Source organism: Hemiscyllium ocellatum, chromosome 35, assembly GCF_020745735.1.
Source record: "Hemiscyllium ocellatum isolate sHemOce1 chromosome 35, sHemOce1.pat.X.cur, whole genome shotgun sequence".
In the NCBI taxonomy this organism is placed as follows: domain Eukaryota; kingdom Metazoa; phylum Chordata; class Chondrichthyes; order Orectolobiformes; family Hemiscylliidae; genus Hemiscyllium; species Hemiscyllium ocellatum.
Window position 1 is genome coordinate 30,435,692 of NC_083435.1, and position 17,089 is coordinate 30,452,780.

The 17,089-nt window shown below is 57.4% G+C and overlaps 1 protein-coding gene across 4 annotated transcripts in view; it reads right to left on the reverse strand.

The window, feature by feature from the left end:
- Window positions 1-4,840: 4,840 nt before the first annotated feature.
- The window catches only part of LOC132832947 (retinoic acid receptor RXR-alpha-B-like), a 39,515-nt gene continuing 27,266 nt past the window's right edge, over window positions 4,841-17,089 (reverse strand). For 3 of the 4 annotated variants that reach the window (XM_060851191.1, XM_060851193.1, XM_060851192.1), the window contains exons 6-10: window positions 14,230-14,359; window positions 12,581-12,713; window positions 11,437-11,528; window positions 7,659-7,764; window positions 4,841-6,997 (exon numbers count right to left, since the gene is read on the reverse strand). In XM_060851191.1, coding sequence (XP_060707174.1) covers window positions 6,850-6,997; window positions 7,659-7,764; window positions 11,437-11,528; window positions 12,581-12,713; window positions 14,230-14,359 — 609 coding nt within the window. In that variant the 3' untranslated portion in view covers window positions 4,841-6,849. The remainder of the gene's footprint in view (window positions 6,998-7,658; window positions 7,765-11,436; window positions 11,529-12,580; window positions 12,714-14,229; window positions 14,360-17,089) is intronic. The other variant, XM_060851194.1, reaches the window with a different exon arrangement.

Genomic DNA, 17,089 nt, shown 5'->3' on the forward strand with positions numbered 1-17,089 from the left:
TGCTTTATTGGCTATAATGCACTCCGAGAGATCCTGGGGTCAGGGGTCAAACTCTACCACCCAATGCCCACGCCTACCAGGTAAGCAGTGTCTTACCATAAAGGCCCCTTTACTGACTGGCACATCATGGGCCACTGCAGGCATAAGGCCATGATCACAACCCACCAAGGCTGGAGGTCAGGGAGCTGGGGATAGAGGTCAGGGAGCTGGGGATAGAGGTCAGGGAGCTGGGGCTGGAGGTCAGGGAGCTGGGGATAGAGGTCAGGGAGCTGGGGATAGAGGTCAGGGAGCTGGGGATAGAGGTCAGGGGGCTGGGGCTGGAGGTCAGGGAGCTGAGGATAGAGGTCAGGGAGCTGGGGATAGAGGTCAGGGAGCTGGGGATAGAGGTCAGGGAGCTGGGGATAGAGGTCAGGGGGCTGGGGCTGGAGGTCAGGGAGCTGGGGATAGAGGTCAGGGGGCTGGGGATAGAGGTCAGGGAGCTGGGGATAGAGGTCAGGGAGCTGGGGCTGGAGGTCAGGGGGCTGGGGATAGAGGTCAGGGAGCTGGGGATAGAGGTCAGGGAGCTGGGGATAGAGGTCAGGGAGCTGGGGATAGAGGTCAGGGGGCTGGGGATAGAGGTCGGGGAGCTGGGGATAGAGGTCAGGGAGCTGGGGCTGGAGGTCAGGGAGCTGGGGATAGAGGTCAGGGAGCTGGGGCTGGAGATCAAGGAGCTGGGGCTGGAGGTCAGGGGGCTGGGGATAGAGGTCAGGGAGCTGGGGCTGGAGGTCAGGGAGCTGGGGCTGGAGGTCAGGGGGCTGGGGATAGAGGTCAGGAAGCTGGGGATAGAGGTCAGGGGGCTGGAGGTCAGGGAGCTGGGGCTGGAGGTCAGGGAGCTGGGGATAGAGGTCAGGGAGCTGGGGATAGAGGTCAGGGGGCTGGGGATAGAGGTCAGGGAGCTGGGGCTGGAGGTCAGGGGGCTGGGGATAGAGGTCAGGGAGCTGGGGATAGAGGTCAGGGAGCTGGGGATAGAGATCAGGGGGCTGGGGATAGAGGTCAGGGGGCTGGGGATAGAGGTCAGGGGGCTGGGGATAGAGGTCAGGGGGCTGGGGCTGGAGGTCAGGGAGCTGGGGATAGAGGTCAGGGAGCTGGGGATAGAGGTCAGGGAGCTGGGGGTGGAGGTCAGGGAGCTGGGGATAGAGGTCAGGGAGCTGGGGCTGGAGGTCAGGGAGCTGGGGATAGAGGTCAGGGAGCTGGGGATAGAGGTCAGGGAGCTGGGGATAGAGATCAGGGGGCTGGGGATAGAGGTCAGGGGGCTGGGGATAGAGGTCAGGGGGCTGGGGCTGGAGGTCAGGGAGTTGGGGATAGAGGTCAGGGAGCTGGGCCTGGAGGGTGCAAGTGTGAAAACTGAGAAATTCCACCCCCCCCCCCCCCCCTCCGTTACGTGACTAATTCTCACCTCCCCCACCCACCCCACAACTACTTTCTTCAATCAAACGTCTGGATTTCGAACCCCCCCAACCCCCGGCCACACTCCCAGTCTCTCTGCAATGCCCTTTGCAAAGGGACTGCTCCCATCACAGCCTCTCTCACAGCACCTTCCTGGGTCACATCGCTGCATTTCCAAATGAAAGAACGACAGAATTGTCTCCCTCCCTCCTCCGAACGTGACTGCCTATCTATTTCCTCCTACTGACACATCCACTCATCCACCCCTCACTGGCCCTGCCTTTCTGTCACCGATAAGTTACTGTGAGCAGAACATTCACTTCCCTCTCCAGTCCCTCCTCCACATACTCAAGTCCCCGGCCACCTCCCCCCATTCCCCCTTCTTCTGGTCGACTTCCACTCCATCGAACCTGACACCCCTCAGTCATCTGGGCAGCAGCACAGCCACCAAACTGCAAACATCTCTGACAGGAGGCAACAGCCATTGAGACACACACAGATATCGACATACACACAGATAGACACACACACACACACACACACACACAGAGATAGACACACACACCCACACAGACACAGAGATAGACACAGACAGACAGACACACACACACAATAGACACAGACACACCCACATATAGACACACTGACACACAGAGAGAGATAGACACATACAGACATAGACACAGATAGTCACAGATTTAGAGACACAGACACACACACATACAGATTTAGATACAGACACACACAGATATAGACACAGATTCAGATTTAGACACACACAGATGGACACATACAGATACAGACACACACATGCACAGATAAAACAGATACACATACAGATATAGACACTCATACAAATGCATATATAGACACACACAGATACATACACACACAGATAGATATAGACACTCAGATACACACAGATATAGACACACTCAGATACACACACATAAGCCAAAGGTGTGCAGATCAGGTGAATTGGCCATGCTAAATTGCCCAGAGTGTCCAGGGATGTGTAGGTTAGGTGTATTAGCCAGAGGAATGTATGCAATAGAGTAGGAGAAATGGGTCTGGGTGGGTTACTCTTCAGAGGGTCAGTGTGGATTGGTTGGGCTGAACAGCCTGTTTTTACACCGTAGGGATTCTGTGGTTCTAGATACAGGTATGCAGGTATACATACACAGAGATGCTCACACAGACATACACACAGAAGATGTTCACATACACAGAGACGCATACACAAGGAGATACACACTCACATACAGACACAGACACACATACACACACACTCACATACAGACAGATACACCCCCCTCCCTGAGCTAACAGACAGCTTTAACTGACTATGCCACCAGTGAGAATTGAAGAGTGAACTTCCTTTTTGGGGACACAGATGCCACCCAACATCTTGCTCCCCCACCCTGAAGGGTGTGGAAGGCTAACAGGGACACAGAGAGGGTGCAGTGCTCCGCGTTCAGCACCCGGCCACTTGCCCACAGAGCTCCACCACCCTGTCAGTCCCTGGCTCTGGTCCCTGGAGCAGCGCTGCACTCTAGTGGAGCCGGTGAGGATAGCAGCCTTGGTCCTCGCACAGACCAGATCCCTGGGATCCAGGCGGGCTGGCCTGTACTGTCAGCAGAGCTGGAGACCGGGCGCTGGTCAGGAGGCGAAAGAATGGCACGTCGATACACGGACACAGGCAGGCGGGAGTGAGGTGTCCGGGAGATGCCAGTCACTGGTCGATTCATAAAAGCCGCCCACACTCACAAACCCTTCCCTTCAAAGATCGCTAAACGGCCACAAACACCACCGAGCGGGCACAGGGAAGGTGGTGAGGGCACTTAGGCGGTTAGCCCGCCACATTAAGAAATGGTGGCCTACTCTCTCTGTCTCTCTCTGGTCTCACTACCTTCACCCCCACCCTCTTCACAAAAGATCCTTTCATCCATCCTCTCCCTTCCGGCAATCCAATCCCCATGGAAGGGAGGGGCGGGGGTTTAACCTTTTCAGTCCCCCCACACTCTTCCCCTCTCGTATTGACAGGGAGCCCCAGGGCAACCGGGGTGACAGGAGGTGAAATCTTTGCTGCTGCCATCACACCTTCACAGCTCAAGGGAACCCAGTCCCAGGAGTTCATGCTTGTCATGGGAGCCTCGATGTTCAATCCAAGGGTGAGCTGTAAAATGGCAAGGTCAGCAACGTACATTATCCGGGTGTGAGTGACAGAGGTACATTGCAGGAGTGTGGCACGGTGCCTCACGGAGCCAGGGACCCGGGTTCGATCCCACCCTCGGGGCGACCGACTGTGTGGAGTTTGCACGTTCTCCCCGTGGCTGGGTGGGTTGCCCCCTGGGTGCTCCGGTTTCCTCCGCGGCCCGAAGACGTGCGGGGTCAGGGCGGATTGGGGAATGCAGAGGTCGAGCGAGAGACTGGGATGCTCTCTGGAGGGCGAGTATGCACCTGACGGGCCGACCGGCCTGCTTCCGCACTGAAGGGATTCGGCAGAAGTGGCCGTGGGAAGGCAGAGAGAAAGCTAGGCCACTGCGTTCCCTTTCAGTTCGTTTGGGAGTGGGGTAACCTCAGGGTAACAGGTTACTGACTCGGGAAGCTACCGTGGTGAGGCAGGCTGTCCACCCCAATCTAACCCAGCCGGCACTCCTCATGGTCTCTGCATCCAGCCTTTTCAAGCACCCGTCCAACACCTCCTCTGGGTGCTGCTGTTATTCCACCACCCTTTACCCCATGGCTTACTAATGCCCTTCATAGATACCCACATCGCAGAAGCAGACCACGCGGCCCATTGAAGATCATGCCACCCCACCCCACTCCCCCCTCCATCCTATCTCCTGCGTTCCCCATGGCCAACCCACCTCGCCTGCACATCCCTGGACACTGTGGGCAATCTCTCGCGAGCAATTCACCCTGACCTGCGCACCTTTGCACTGTGGGAGGAAACCCATGCAGTCACGGGGAGAATGTGCCAACTCCATGCAGACAGTTGCCCCCCCACCGGGGGGCTGGAATCGAACCTGTGTCCCTGGCGCTGTGAGGCGGCAGTGCTAACCACCGGGCCGTCCTTACCCACAAGCAAGCCATTCAATTTCAAGGCAGCGCAGGAAGAGCAATAAGTGCCCATGACCCACGAACAAATAAAAGCACTGTCACAGGGTTACATTTCCAGTATGCCCCTCCCTAACGGCACAATGGTGTATCGACACCTTCCGAACTGCAGCGGCTGAAGGAGACAGCTCACTCCCCCACCCACCCCTACTTTCTAAGGGTTGGCGATAAATCCTTGACTTTACCCTGAGAATGGGATAACAGAGCCACAAAGGGCAGCAAGGAATCCGTGGTGCTCTGAGCGGACACTGGACATTTGCAACACAGAGTCAGCCGTGCGAAAGGTCGCGTTACAATGGGATTCGTTTTTTAATGTGCTTTTTAAAATACACGTCCAAAAACATCACAGCGACATTATTTTGTAAAACGTGCCGTTAAGGATAATCTGACCCTCAATAACTGCAAATGTGCAAAGAGAGGTTGGTGCAACAGTACAATGGAGCAGCGTGTGCAGGCAAACCGTCAGTCCATTTCTCCTGAGTAACTTACAAAGCTACTACCGCAGGCCACTGGCCTGGGATCTGGGCCTGTTGGTCATGTCCAGTGGGGCCCTGGAGTAAAGCCCCTTGGATTAAACCCCAAAGGATGAAGGATGTCAGTGTTCAGTGAAGGAATCTCATTCACTTCAGACAGGGACAGCACGGGGTTAGATACAGGGTGAAGCTCCCTCTACACTGTCCCCCATCAAACACTCCCAGGACAGGGACCTCATGGGGTTAGATACAGAGTAAAGCTCCCTCTACACTGTCCCCATCAAACACTCCCAGGACAGGGACAGCATGGGGTTAGATACAGAGTAAAGCTCCCTCTACACTGTCCCCATCAAACACTCCCAGGACAGGGACCTCATGGGGTTAGATACAGAGTAAAGCTCCCTCTACACTGTCCCCCATCAAACACTCCCAGGACAGGGACAGCACAGGGTTAGATACAGAGTAAAGCTCCCTCTACACTGTCCCCCCATCAAACACTCCCAGGACAGGGACAGCACGGGGTTAGATACAGAATAAAGCTCCCTTTACACTGTCCCTCATTAAACACTCCCAGGACAGGGACAGCACGGGGTTAGATACAGAGTAAAGCTTTCTCTACACTGTCCCCATCAAACACTCCCAGGACAGGGACAGCACAGGGTTAGATACAGAGTAAAGCTCCCTCTACACTGTCCCCCCATCAAACACTCCCAGGACAGGGACAGCATGGGGTTAGATATGGAGTAAAGCTCCCTCTACACTGTCCCCATCAAACACTCCCAGGACAGGGACCCCATGCAGTTAGATACAGGGTAAAGCTCCCTCTACACTGTCCCCATCAAACACTCCCAGGGACAGGGACAGTACGGGATTAGATACAGGGTAAAGCTCCCTCTACACTGTCCCCCATCAAACACTCCCAGGACAGGGTAAAGCTCCCTCTACACTGTCCCTTATCAAACACTCCCAGGGACAGGGACAGCATGGGGTTAGATACAGAGTAAAGAGCTGGATTCTAATCCATCACTGATTCTGGTCAGTTATCGATCCAAACATTCCACCACAGTTACCATTCCCATCAGCGAGCTACTCCGGGTCCTGACTGGACACTGAACCCCTTTTCCCCCTCCCCCACAAAGACTCTGAGCGCCTTCCGCTGGGTCCCACCATGAGGATGGGATGTGCCAGCCCATGGCCCCATGCTGCAGTCCCTGCTGCCTGACGGAGAGAGAGAGAGAGAGAGAGAGAGGGTGGGGGGGTGGGGGCGGCAGGCTCTGTATTCCATGGGTGCTCACTGCTCCAACATACAGGCAGCTCTGTGGCCACCCGTCCACAGCCTGAATGGCCCTCCGTGCTCTCCCTTAGCGTGGAGAGAGAGACGCACGCACACGCACACGCACGCACACACACACGCGCGCACACACACACACAACACTCTGCGCCAGGCTTAGTCGGATGAAATGTCGGCGGCTTTTCCTGCCCTCCCATCTTATGTCTGCAGTCAGGCATCACTCAGCGAGGAATCCTCAGGGAAGGCAGGGATGGGTTGGGCGACAGAGCCGGGCAGGAGTGGGGAGGGAGTGGGGGAACAGATCGCAGGGTCAGGTGTGGAGATGACGCGTTGGGTAGGGCGCGGCGCCCATGCTCCCTGCACTTTGACCCCACTCTCCCCAGCATCTCTGGGACAGGGCACTCCGTCTGCACCCCAGCCACCGCGCAATCCGCCCAGCGGCAGATGTCTGGGCGGACTCTGGCCCTGGCTCTGGCTGGGGGGATGCGGACAGGGAAGGGGAGGCAGCCACACCCCCACCCAGTGTGGGGACAGGGTTGCTCAGGAGAGCCGGTGAGGTGCCTCCAGCATTTCCATGAGGAAGGTGTCGATGGGGGTGTCCCCGATCAGCTTGAAGAAGAACAGGTGCTCCAGGCACTTGAGTCCGATGGAGCGCAGGGCAGGCAGGCGGAGCAGGAGCTTGGCAAACCTGGGCAGGGGGAGGGAGAGAGGGGGGAGAGAGTGGGTGGGAGAGAGGGGATGGGGGTAAGGAGGGAGAGGGGTGAGGAGAGGGGTGGGGGAGGGGAGAGGGGGTGGTGAGGGTGGGACACAAACAGGAGGGAACACTGTCACGGACAATACAGATGCAAGACCATAACCCCATTAATGCCCCCTTTATCCCCCTCCATAACCCCATTAATGCCCCCTTTACCCCCCATAACCCTATTAATGCCCCCTTTACCCCATAACCCCATTAATGCCCCAGTCATCCCCCTCCATAACCCCATTAATGCCCCCTTTACCCCCTTTATAACCCCATTAATGCCTTGTTTACCCCCATATCCCCATTAATGTCTCGTTTACCCCCCTCCATAACCCCATTAATGCCTCCTCTACCCCCTCCGTAACCCCATTAATGCCCCCTTTACCCCCCTCCATAACCCCATTAATGCCTCCTTTACCCCCCATAAATGCCTCATTTACCCCCTCCATAACCCCATTAATGCCCCCTTTAACCCCATTAATGCCTCCTTTACCCCATAACCCCACTAATGCCCCCATTTACCCCCTTCTCCACACCCACTCCTGCTCTTGACACCGACCTCAATGCCCCTTTAAGCTGAACCCCCCTTCCCTCGCTGGGACCTCACCTGCCGAGCTGCTCTGGGTATTTCTGTTTACAGTAAGACTCGAGGGAAGCGTAAACCTTCTCCCGCAGCATTTCCACCCCCACCGGGTTCGACAGCCCCTTGGCATCTGCAGGGAGCGGGGACACACTGCGGTTAGGAAACCGCTGCGGTGGATGCGTGATCTTGCGACGGTCCGTATCCATCTCCCAGCGGAGAGGGGGAGGGGGCTGGCTCGTTGGGGGATAACACTGGGGTAAACCTGAACTTAGATCGCAACCTCGGCAGCCTTCCTCTCGAAACGGACTTTGGGAGGAAGCCGACGCGGGCACAGGTAGAACGTGCAAACTCCACATGGACAGTCGCCCGAGGCTGGAATCGAACCTGGGACCCTGGTGCTGAGAGGCAACAGTGCTAACCACTGAGCCACCGTGCCACCCTCAGAGGTGAGCATCAACTCATGGAGTCAAGGAACAGAATCCATATAGGCCATTAGGCCGACTAAGTCAGTGTCTGGGCAGGGTTAGGGTTAGGGGTCAGTGTCTGGGCAGGGTTAGGGTTAGGGGTCAGTGTCGATGCAGGGTCAGGGGTCATTGTCAGTGTCGATGCAGGGTCAGGGTTAGGGGTCACTGTCAGTGTCAGTGTCGGGGCAGGGATAGGGTTTGGGGTCATTGTCAGTGTCGATGCAGGGTCAGGGTTAGGGGTCATTGTCAGTGTCGGGGCTGCGTTAGGGTTAGGGGTCAGTGTCAGTGTCTGTGCAGGGTTTGGGTGAGGGGTCAGAATCAGTGTCTGTGCAGGGATAGGGTTGGGGTCAATGTCAGTGTCAGGGCAGGGTTAGGGTTGGGGTCAGTGTCAATGTCTGGGTAGGGTAAGGTTAGGGGTCAGTGTCAGTGTTGGGGCAGGGTTAGGGTTAGGGGTCATTGTCAGTGTCTGGGCAGGGTTAAGATTGGGGTCAGTGTCAGTATCTGGCAGGGATAGAGATAGAGGTCCGTGTCAGTGTCTGGGCAGTGTCAGGATTGGGGTCATTGTCAGTGTCGGGGCTGGTTAGGGTTGGGGTCAAAGTCTGGGTAGGATCAAGGTTGGGGGTCAGTATCAGTGTCGATGCGGGGTCAGGGTTAGGGGTCATTGTCAGTGTCGGGGCAGGATAGGGTTGGGGTCAAAGTCTGGGTAGGGTTAAGGTTGGGGGTCCGTATCAGTGTCGATGCGGGGTCAGGGTTAGGGGTCATTGTCAGTGTCGGGGCAGGATAGGGTTGGGGTCAAAGTCTGGGTAGGATTAGGGCTAAGGTTAGGGGTCATTGTCTGGGCAGGGTTAGTGTTGGGGTCAGTGTCAGTGTCTGGGCAGGGTCAGGGTTGGGGTTAGTGTCAGTGTCTGGGCAGGGTTAGGGTCAGGATTAGGGGTCATTGTCAGTGTCGATGCAGGGTCAGGGTTGGGGTCAGTGTCTGGGCAGGGTCAGGGTTAAGTTTGGGGTCAGTGTCAGTGTCTGGGCAGGGTTAGGGTTAGGGGTCAGTGTCATTGTCTGGGCAGGGTTAGGGTTGGGGTCAGTGTCAGTGTCTGGGCAGGGTCAGGGTTAGGGGTCAGTGTCAGTGTCTGGGCAGGGTTAGGGTCAGGATTAGGGGTCATTGTCAGTGTCGATGCAGGGTCAGGGTTGGGGTCAGTGTCTGGGCAGGGTTAGGTTTGGGGTCAGTGTCAGTGTCTGGGCAGGGTCAGGGTTAGGGGTCAGTGTCATTGTCTGGGCATGGTTAGGGTTGGGGTCAGTGTCTGGGCAGGGTCAGGGTTAGGGGTCAGTGTCAGTGTCTGGGCAGGGTCAGGGTTGGGGTCAGTGTCTGGGCAGGGTCAGGGTTAGGATTGGGGTCAGTGTCATTGTCTGGGCAGGGTCAGGGTTGGGGTCAGTGTCAGTGTCTGGGCAGGGTCAGGGTTGGGGTCAGTGTCTGGGCAGGGTCAGGGTTAGGATTGGGGTCAGTGTCAGTATCTGGCAGGGATAGAGTTAGGGGTCAGTGTCAGTGCCTGGGCAGTGTCAGGGTTAGGGGTCATTGTCAGTGTCGGGGCTGGTTAGGGTTGGTGTCAAAGTCTGGGTAGGGTTAGGGCTAGGGTTAGGGGTCAGCGTCTGGGCAGGGTTAGGGTTGGGTCCGTGTCAGAGTCTGGGCAGGGTTAGGGTTAGGGGTCGTTGTCAGTGTCGATGCAGGGTCAGGGTCAGGGGTCACTGTCAGTTCAGTGTCGGGGCAGGGATAGTGTTAGGGTCATTGCCAGTTTTGATGCAGGGTCAGGGTTAGGGGTCATTGTCAGTATAAGTGTCGGGGCTGGGTTAGGGTTGGGGTCAATGTCTAGGTAGGGGTAGGGCTAAGGTTAGGGGTCAGTGTCTGGGCAGGGTTTAGGTGAGGGTTGGGGTCAGTGTCAGTCAGTGTCTGGGTAGGGTTAGAGTTAGGGTTAGGAGTCAGTGGTCAGTATCAGTGTCAGTGCCTGGGTAAGGTTAGGGTGAGGGTTGGGGTCAGTGTCAGAGTAGGGTTAGGGGTAGGGTTCGGGTTAGGGTTGGGGTTGGGGTCAGTGTCAGTGTGTGGGTAGGGTTAGGATTAGGGTTAGGGTCAGTGGTCAGTATCAGTGTCAGTGCCTGGGTAAGGTTAGGGTTAGGGTTGGGGTCCGTGTCAGAGTCTGGGCAGGGTTAGGGTGAGGGTTGGGGTTGGGGTTGGGGTCAGTGTCTGTCTGGGCAGGGTTAGGTGTCGCTGTCGGTGTCAGTGTTGGGGCAGGGGCAAGGGCAGGGACAGGTCTTGGGGCTGGGGCAGGGGCTGGGTCTGGGTCTGGGTCTGGGGCAGTGCTAGGGGCTGGGGCTGGGTCTGGGTCTGGGTCTGGGGCTGGGGCTGGGGCTGGAGCAGGGGCTGGGCTGGTCTTGGGGCAGGGCTAGGGGCAGGGGCTTGGGACTGGGACTGGGACTGGGGCTGGGGCTGGGGCTGGGGCTGGGGCTGGGGGCAGGGCTAGGGTTAGAGTTAGGGCTAGGGGCAGCGTTAGGGCTAGTGCTATGGCAGGGTTAGGGCTAGGGGCAGGGTTAGGGCTAGGGGCAGGGCTAGGGGCAGGGGCAGGGCTAGGGGCAAGGCTAGGGGCAGGGGCTTGGGGCTGGGGCTAGGGCTAGGGCTAGGGCTAAGGGCGGGTTTAGGGGCAGGGTTAGGGTTAGGGGCAGAGTTAGGGTTAGGGGCATGGTTAGGGGTAGGGGCAGGGTTAGGGTTTGGGATAGGGGCAGAGTTAGGGTTAGGGGCGATAGGGTTAGGGTCAGGGTTAGGGTTAGGGTTAGGGTTAGGGTTAGGGTTTGGGCTAGGGCTAGGGATAGGGGCAGGTTTAGGGGCAGGGTTAGGGCTAGGGGCAGTGTTAGGGGCTAGTGTTAGGGTTAGGGTTAGGGTTAGGGTTAGTGCTAGGGGCAGCGTTAGGGGCTAGGGGCAGGTTTAGGGCTAGGGCTAGGGGCAGGGGCAGGGGCTAGTGACAGGGGCTAGGGGCAAGGGCTAGTGACAGGGGCTAGGGGCAAGGGCTAGGGGCAGGGGTTAGCGGCAGGGGCAGGTGCAGGGGTCAGTATCTGGGCTGGATCTGGGCAGGATCTGGGGCAAGGGTCAGTATAGGGGCAGGGGTCAGTTTCTGGGTCGGGGGGTCAATATCAGGGTCGGAGGTCAGGGGTCAGTGTGTGGATCGGCCTCCAGTCTGTGAGTGCAGCTTTTCCTGACCCTGGCCTCCTGATCTAACCTCCCAGCGGCAGGGGCTGACATCTGGACACTGCTGTATTCCTTCCTGCTTCCCACCCTGGGTCGCTGGGACACCACCTACCTGGGTTAAAGAGGATAATCGCTCGCAGGCAACCGAGCTCTGTCTTGTCCATCTCCATGTCTCTCATCTTAGAGACCAGCTCAGTCAGCACTCTGAGGGGAAGCCGGGAGAGGGGGTGGGTGGGGGGTGGGGGAGAAGGGGGGAGGGTGGGGAACAATGTAGAGAAGAGGGTGGTAAATGACACACATCGTACAAAACACACAGTGACAATGAGTACACAAACCAACATATAACCCAAACTGAGTGTGAACCCCAGGCCAACTCCAGGAGGTGTCAGTGTTTCATGTTCAGCGTGAGGTGCAGCAACTTCCAGTTATCGTCTGTCCCCACAGTTCCAATAATTAGCTTGTAGGGACAGCACGGGGTTAGGCACAGGGTAAAACTCCCTCTACACTGTCCCCATCAAACACTCCCAGGACAGGGACTGCACGGGGTTAGATACAGAGTAAAGCTCCCTCTACACTGTCCCCCATCAAACACTCCCAGGACAGGGACAGCACGGGGTTAGATACAGAGTAAAGCTCCCTCTACACTGTCCCCATCAAACACTCCCAGGACCGGGACAACACGGGGTTAGATACAGAGTAAAGCTCTCTCTACACTGTTCCCTATCAAACAGTCCCAGGGCAGGGACAGCACGGGGTTAGATACAGAGTAAAGCTCCCTCTACACTGTCCCCATCAAACACTCCCAGGGCAGGGACAGCATGGAGTTAGATACAGAGTAAAGCTTCCTCTACACTGTCCCCCATCAAACACTCCCAGGGCAGGGACAGCGTCAGGGACAGATGGGGGACACCGACTGCATTTGTTCTGGGAACTGGGGGTCAGCAAAGCTCCCCCCCTCCCCACAATAACAAGAAACGCTTTAACTCCAGCCTGAGACCAGCCACCTTCACCATCCAAATGTCCAGGTCCCCGTACTTGCCGGGTGTGGGGGTGACACCTCGCGGTGAGCTGGTGGTAGTGGGGTCCAGCCGAGCGGGAGTGCAATCGCTGCGGCCCCTATCTCCACCCGGCTCCGGTGTCACTCACCCATCGGCACTGTGCAGTCCCTTACCTACACACTCCCACGCTCCATCCCCATACCCTCCCACCACTCCACACGGTCAGACCGTGGGCACCGGTGCCACAGACACTCCTACCTGTCGAAGATGGCTCCAACGCCGGCGCTGTGTGCACTGTTCCGGTGAACATGGAGCCCAGTGGCCAGCAGGATGCCATCCCTCACCGTTATTGACCGGTGCGAGAAGGAGGCGATCAGGAGCTCATTCCAACCTGACAAGACCGGGCACAGGGTCAACAGTCAGTGGGAGGGGACACACACACCCCCATACACACACACACACACACACACACACACACACACACACACATACACACACACACACACACACACACACACACACACACACACACACACACCCCATACACACATACACACACCCCCACACACACACACACACACCCCCGTACACACACACACACACACACACACACACACACACCCCATACACACATACACACACCCCCACACACACACACACACATACACGCACACACACACACCCCATACACACATACACACACCCCCACACACACACACACCCATACACACACACACACACACGCACACACACACCCATACACACACACACACACATACACACACACACATACACACACCCCCACACACACACACACACACATACACACACACACATACACACACCCCCCCACACACACACACACCCATACACACACACACACACATACACACACACACATACACACACCCCCACACACACACACACACCCATACACACACACACACACACACCCATACACAGAGACACCCCCCCACACACACACACACCCATACACAGAGAGACACCCCCCCACACACACAGACACACACACAGACACACACACACACACCCCCATACATACACCCCCATCCATAGACACACACCCCCTATACATACACCCCCCATCCATACATCCTCACCCATACACACACCCCCCACCTATATATACACACACCCATACATAACCCCCCACCCATACACACACACACCCCATACATACACCCCCCCACCCATACACACACACCCCCATACATACACCCCCCATCCATACACACACACCCCCCATCCATACACACACCCCCCATACATACATACATACACATCTCCATACATACACCCCCCATCCATATACACACACCCCCCATCCATACACACACCCCCCATACATGCACCCCCATCCATACACACACACACCCATACATACACCCCCCACCTATATACACACACACCCATACATATACACCCCATCCATACACACACCCCCATACATACACCCCCATCCATACACACACACACCCATACATACACCCCCCCAACCTATATACACACACACCCATACACCCCCCCACCCATACACACACACCTCATACATACACACACACAAACACCCCATTCATACACCCACCCATACACACACACACACCCATACACATGCCCCATACACACACACCCACCCATACACACACACACCCACCCATACACATGCCCCATACACACACACCCACCCATACACACACACACACACACCTATACACACACACACCTACCCACACATAGACGCACATGCCCACCCATACATATACGTGCACCCATACCCAGCCACCCAAATATGCACTCACATACACAGAGTCCCACCCCGTCCCACTCCACATCCCGTCTGCACTCTCCCCTTCCCCCCACCGTCCTTCTCCCACCCAGTCCCTTACCTGCTCTCAGCAGGATGACCTGGTCATCCAGTGGGAGCTGGGAGAAGTGTGGGATGCGTTTTGCCCACTCCACCAACGTGAAGAGCTGTTTGTCAGCCGCCTGGCAGATATTGGTCACGGGGTCGTTCGGCTACGGCAACAGGGGTGGGGTGCAGACAGGGTCAGTCGCAGGAGTTAGCCGGGGGGGGGAGGGGGAGGAAGAGAGAGAGATACACACTCCACGGTTAGCCATCAACTGAAAGCGCTTCGCCTGTTGCGACCAGAGAGCTTTTCCTGAGCAGGCCTGGTCACAGCCGGGTGGGGTGCGCACAGCAAGATCCCACTAACAGCCAGCAGACTGCCCGGCCCCTCTCCTTCAGCCAGGGAGGGAAGCGGTGACCAGAGTGAGTCAGAACTTGCGACACCCACCACGCCAGCCCCCGAAACCCTCTCAGTTCAACGCCTCGATCTGAAAGGGGGGGTACTTCTCCAACAGTGCCGCACTCCAACAGCACTGCATCGGGAGTTACCCACCCTACCCTACCCCCACCCCCAACCCCCCATTGCAATGCCATCCAGCCCATTCCACTCTCACACCTCCTTCAGCTTTCAGGCTCAGGGCCTGTGGGAGTTGGACCGTCTGGCTCAGAGGGTGTGCGCCTTAACCGCTGGGCCACAGACCAGGGTTAACCCGCTCACCAGCACTGACACGCCCTGGGACCAAAGCCCTCGCCACAAATAGGCACAGAGGGCCTCGATGTTGTAAAACCGACCAGCTGGGCACGTTTGAACGGCCGTTCGGCCCGGGACGCTGCTTCGGAGAGGTGACGCGGTTGGCCCCACGCCGTTGCCACAGCTCTGTAAATGCTTGCTGGTCAAACGTTCAGCCGGGGCCCGGTGAGAACTCACATCGGTTCCCGCTGTAGCGAATCTCAGTCGCTCGACACCGAAGGGAACCCCATCGCCCAGCCTCCCCTCCCCAAATTCACCTTCTCCTCAGGGTGTTTTAACGTGGTTCCTCACCCGATTTAATGCACTGCCTCCATTACCAGGGCCCTCAGTTACCAGGGGCCTCCATTACCAGGGTACTCCATTACCAGGGGCCTACGTCACCAGGGGCCTCTGTTACCAGGGGCCTCCGTTACCATGGCCCTCCATTACCAGGGCCCTCCGTGACCAGGGCACTCCATTACCAGGGGCCTCTGTTACCAGGGGCTTCCGTTACCATGGCCCTCCATTACCAGGGCCCTCCGTCACCAGGGCCCTCCGTCACCAGGGCACTCCATTACCAGGGGCCTCTGTTTCCAGGGCCCTCTGTTACCAGGGCCCTCCGTGACCAGGGCCCTCTGTTACCAGGGCCCTCCGTGACCAGGGCCCTCCGTTACCAGGGCCCTCCGTTACCAGGGCCCTCCGTGACCAGGGCCCTCCGTTACCAGGGCCCTCCATGACCAGGGGCCTCCGTGACCAGGGGCCTCCGTGACCAGGGCCCTCCGTTACCAGGTCGTGGGCTCTGAGTGAAAGATGGCCAGGTGGGCTGCAGGAGGAAAGGGGGTTCACAGAGTCTGCTCCGAAGCCTCAGCGAAGGCCCCACTGCTTTTGCAGGCTGTCCCTCGGGGGGGGGAGTGGGGAACAGGCCAGGAGGCCTTACGCACTGACGCACTCAATGGAGGGCCTGGTCAGAGAGCATCTCTGAGTCAACTACATCGTCATCATCGAGGGTCGGGGAGGCACTCACATCCAGCCCAGACTGGGTGAGGGCCGGTGGGAGGGGGGGGAGGGTCAGAAGTAGGCCCATTGAGCCCACTTCCTCCTCACTTCGACCAGATGGAGGCCGGCCTGACAATCCTCGACTCCACTGTCGTGCCTTCCCCAACTCGACCTTGGATTTCCTTCCCTCAAGGACATCAGGGAATCACTCGATCATTGCCCTTCCTGTTTGTCGGGCACGTTGTGTGATCTCCCTACGGCAGATCCCACCCCCTCCCGAAAGGGTAGGCCAGGGGACTCTCTGAACAGGATGAAGTTAGATACCGTGGATGTCGAACGAGACTTGCCGGGGTCAGGTGCAGGAAACAATCGAGAAAGCTAAAGGAACGCTTCCTTTGATGTCTAAAGGGAGGACACAGAAGTTATCCAAAACCCTGGTTAGACCTCACTTGGGGAGGACTATGAGCAGCCCTGTGTCCCACACCTTAAGGATAGACAGGCCTTGGAGTAGGTACAAGGTCAGTTTACAGGTATGATACCAGGACCTCAGCGGTTTGGTTTTGAGGAGAGATTATAAAAATTGGGCCGCTTTCTCCCCAACTTACACAGTTTATGTGGGACCAGAACAAAATCTTTTAGATATAAACAGGAAACGACAGTGTAAATAAATATGAATTTTTTCCACTGTCTGGGGAGCCCAGATCGAGGGGCAAAGGCTGCAAATTAGGATCAGAGGGTTAAGGAGGGAGGGGGGATCACACTCAGTCACACTGGGAGTCGGGGGGGTCACACTCAGTCACACTGGGAGTCGGGGGGGTGTCACACTCAGTCACACTGGGAGTCAGGGGGGTCATACTCAGTCACACTGGGAGTCGGGGGGGTCATACTCAGTCACACTGGGAGTCGGGGGGGTCACACTCAGTCACACTGGGAGTCGGGGGGGTCACACTCAGTCACACTGGGAGTCGGGGGTTCACACTCAGTCACACTGGGAGTCGGGGGGGATCACACTCAGTCACACTGGGAGTCGGGGGTTCACACTCAGTCACACTGGGAGTCGGGGGGGTCACACTCAGTCACACTGGGAGTCAGGGGGGTCATACTCAGTCACACTGGGAGTCGGGGGGGTCACACTCAGTCACACTGGGAGTCGGGGGTTCACACTCAGTCACAC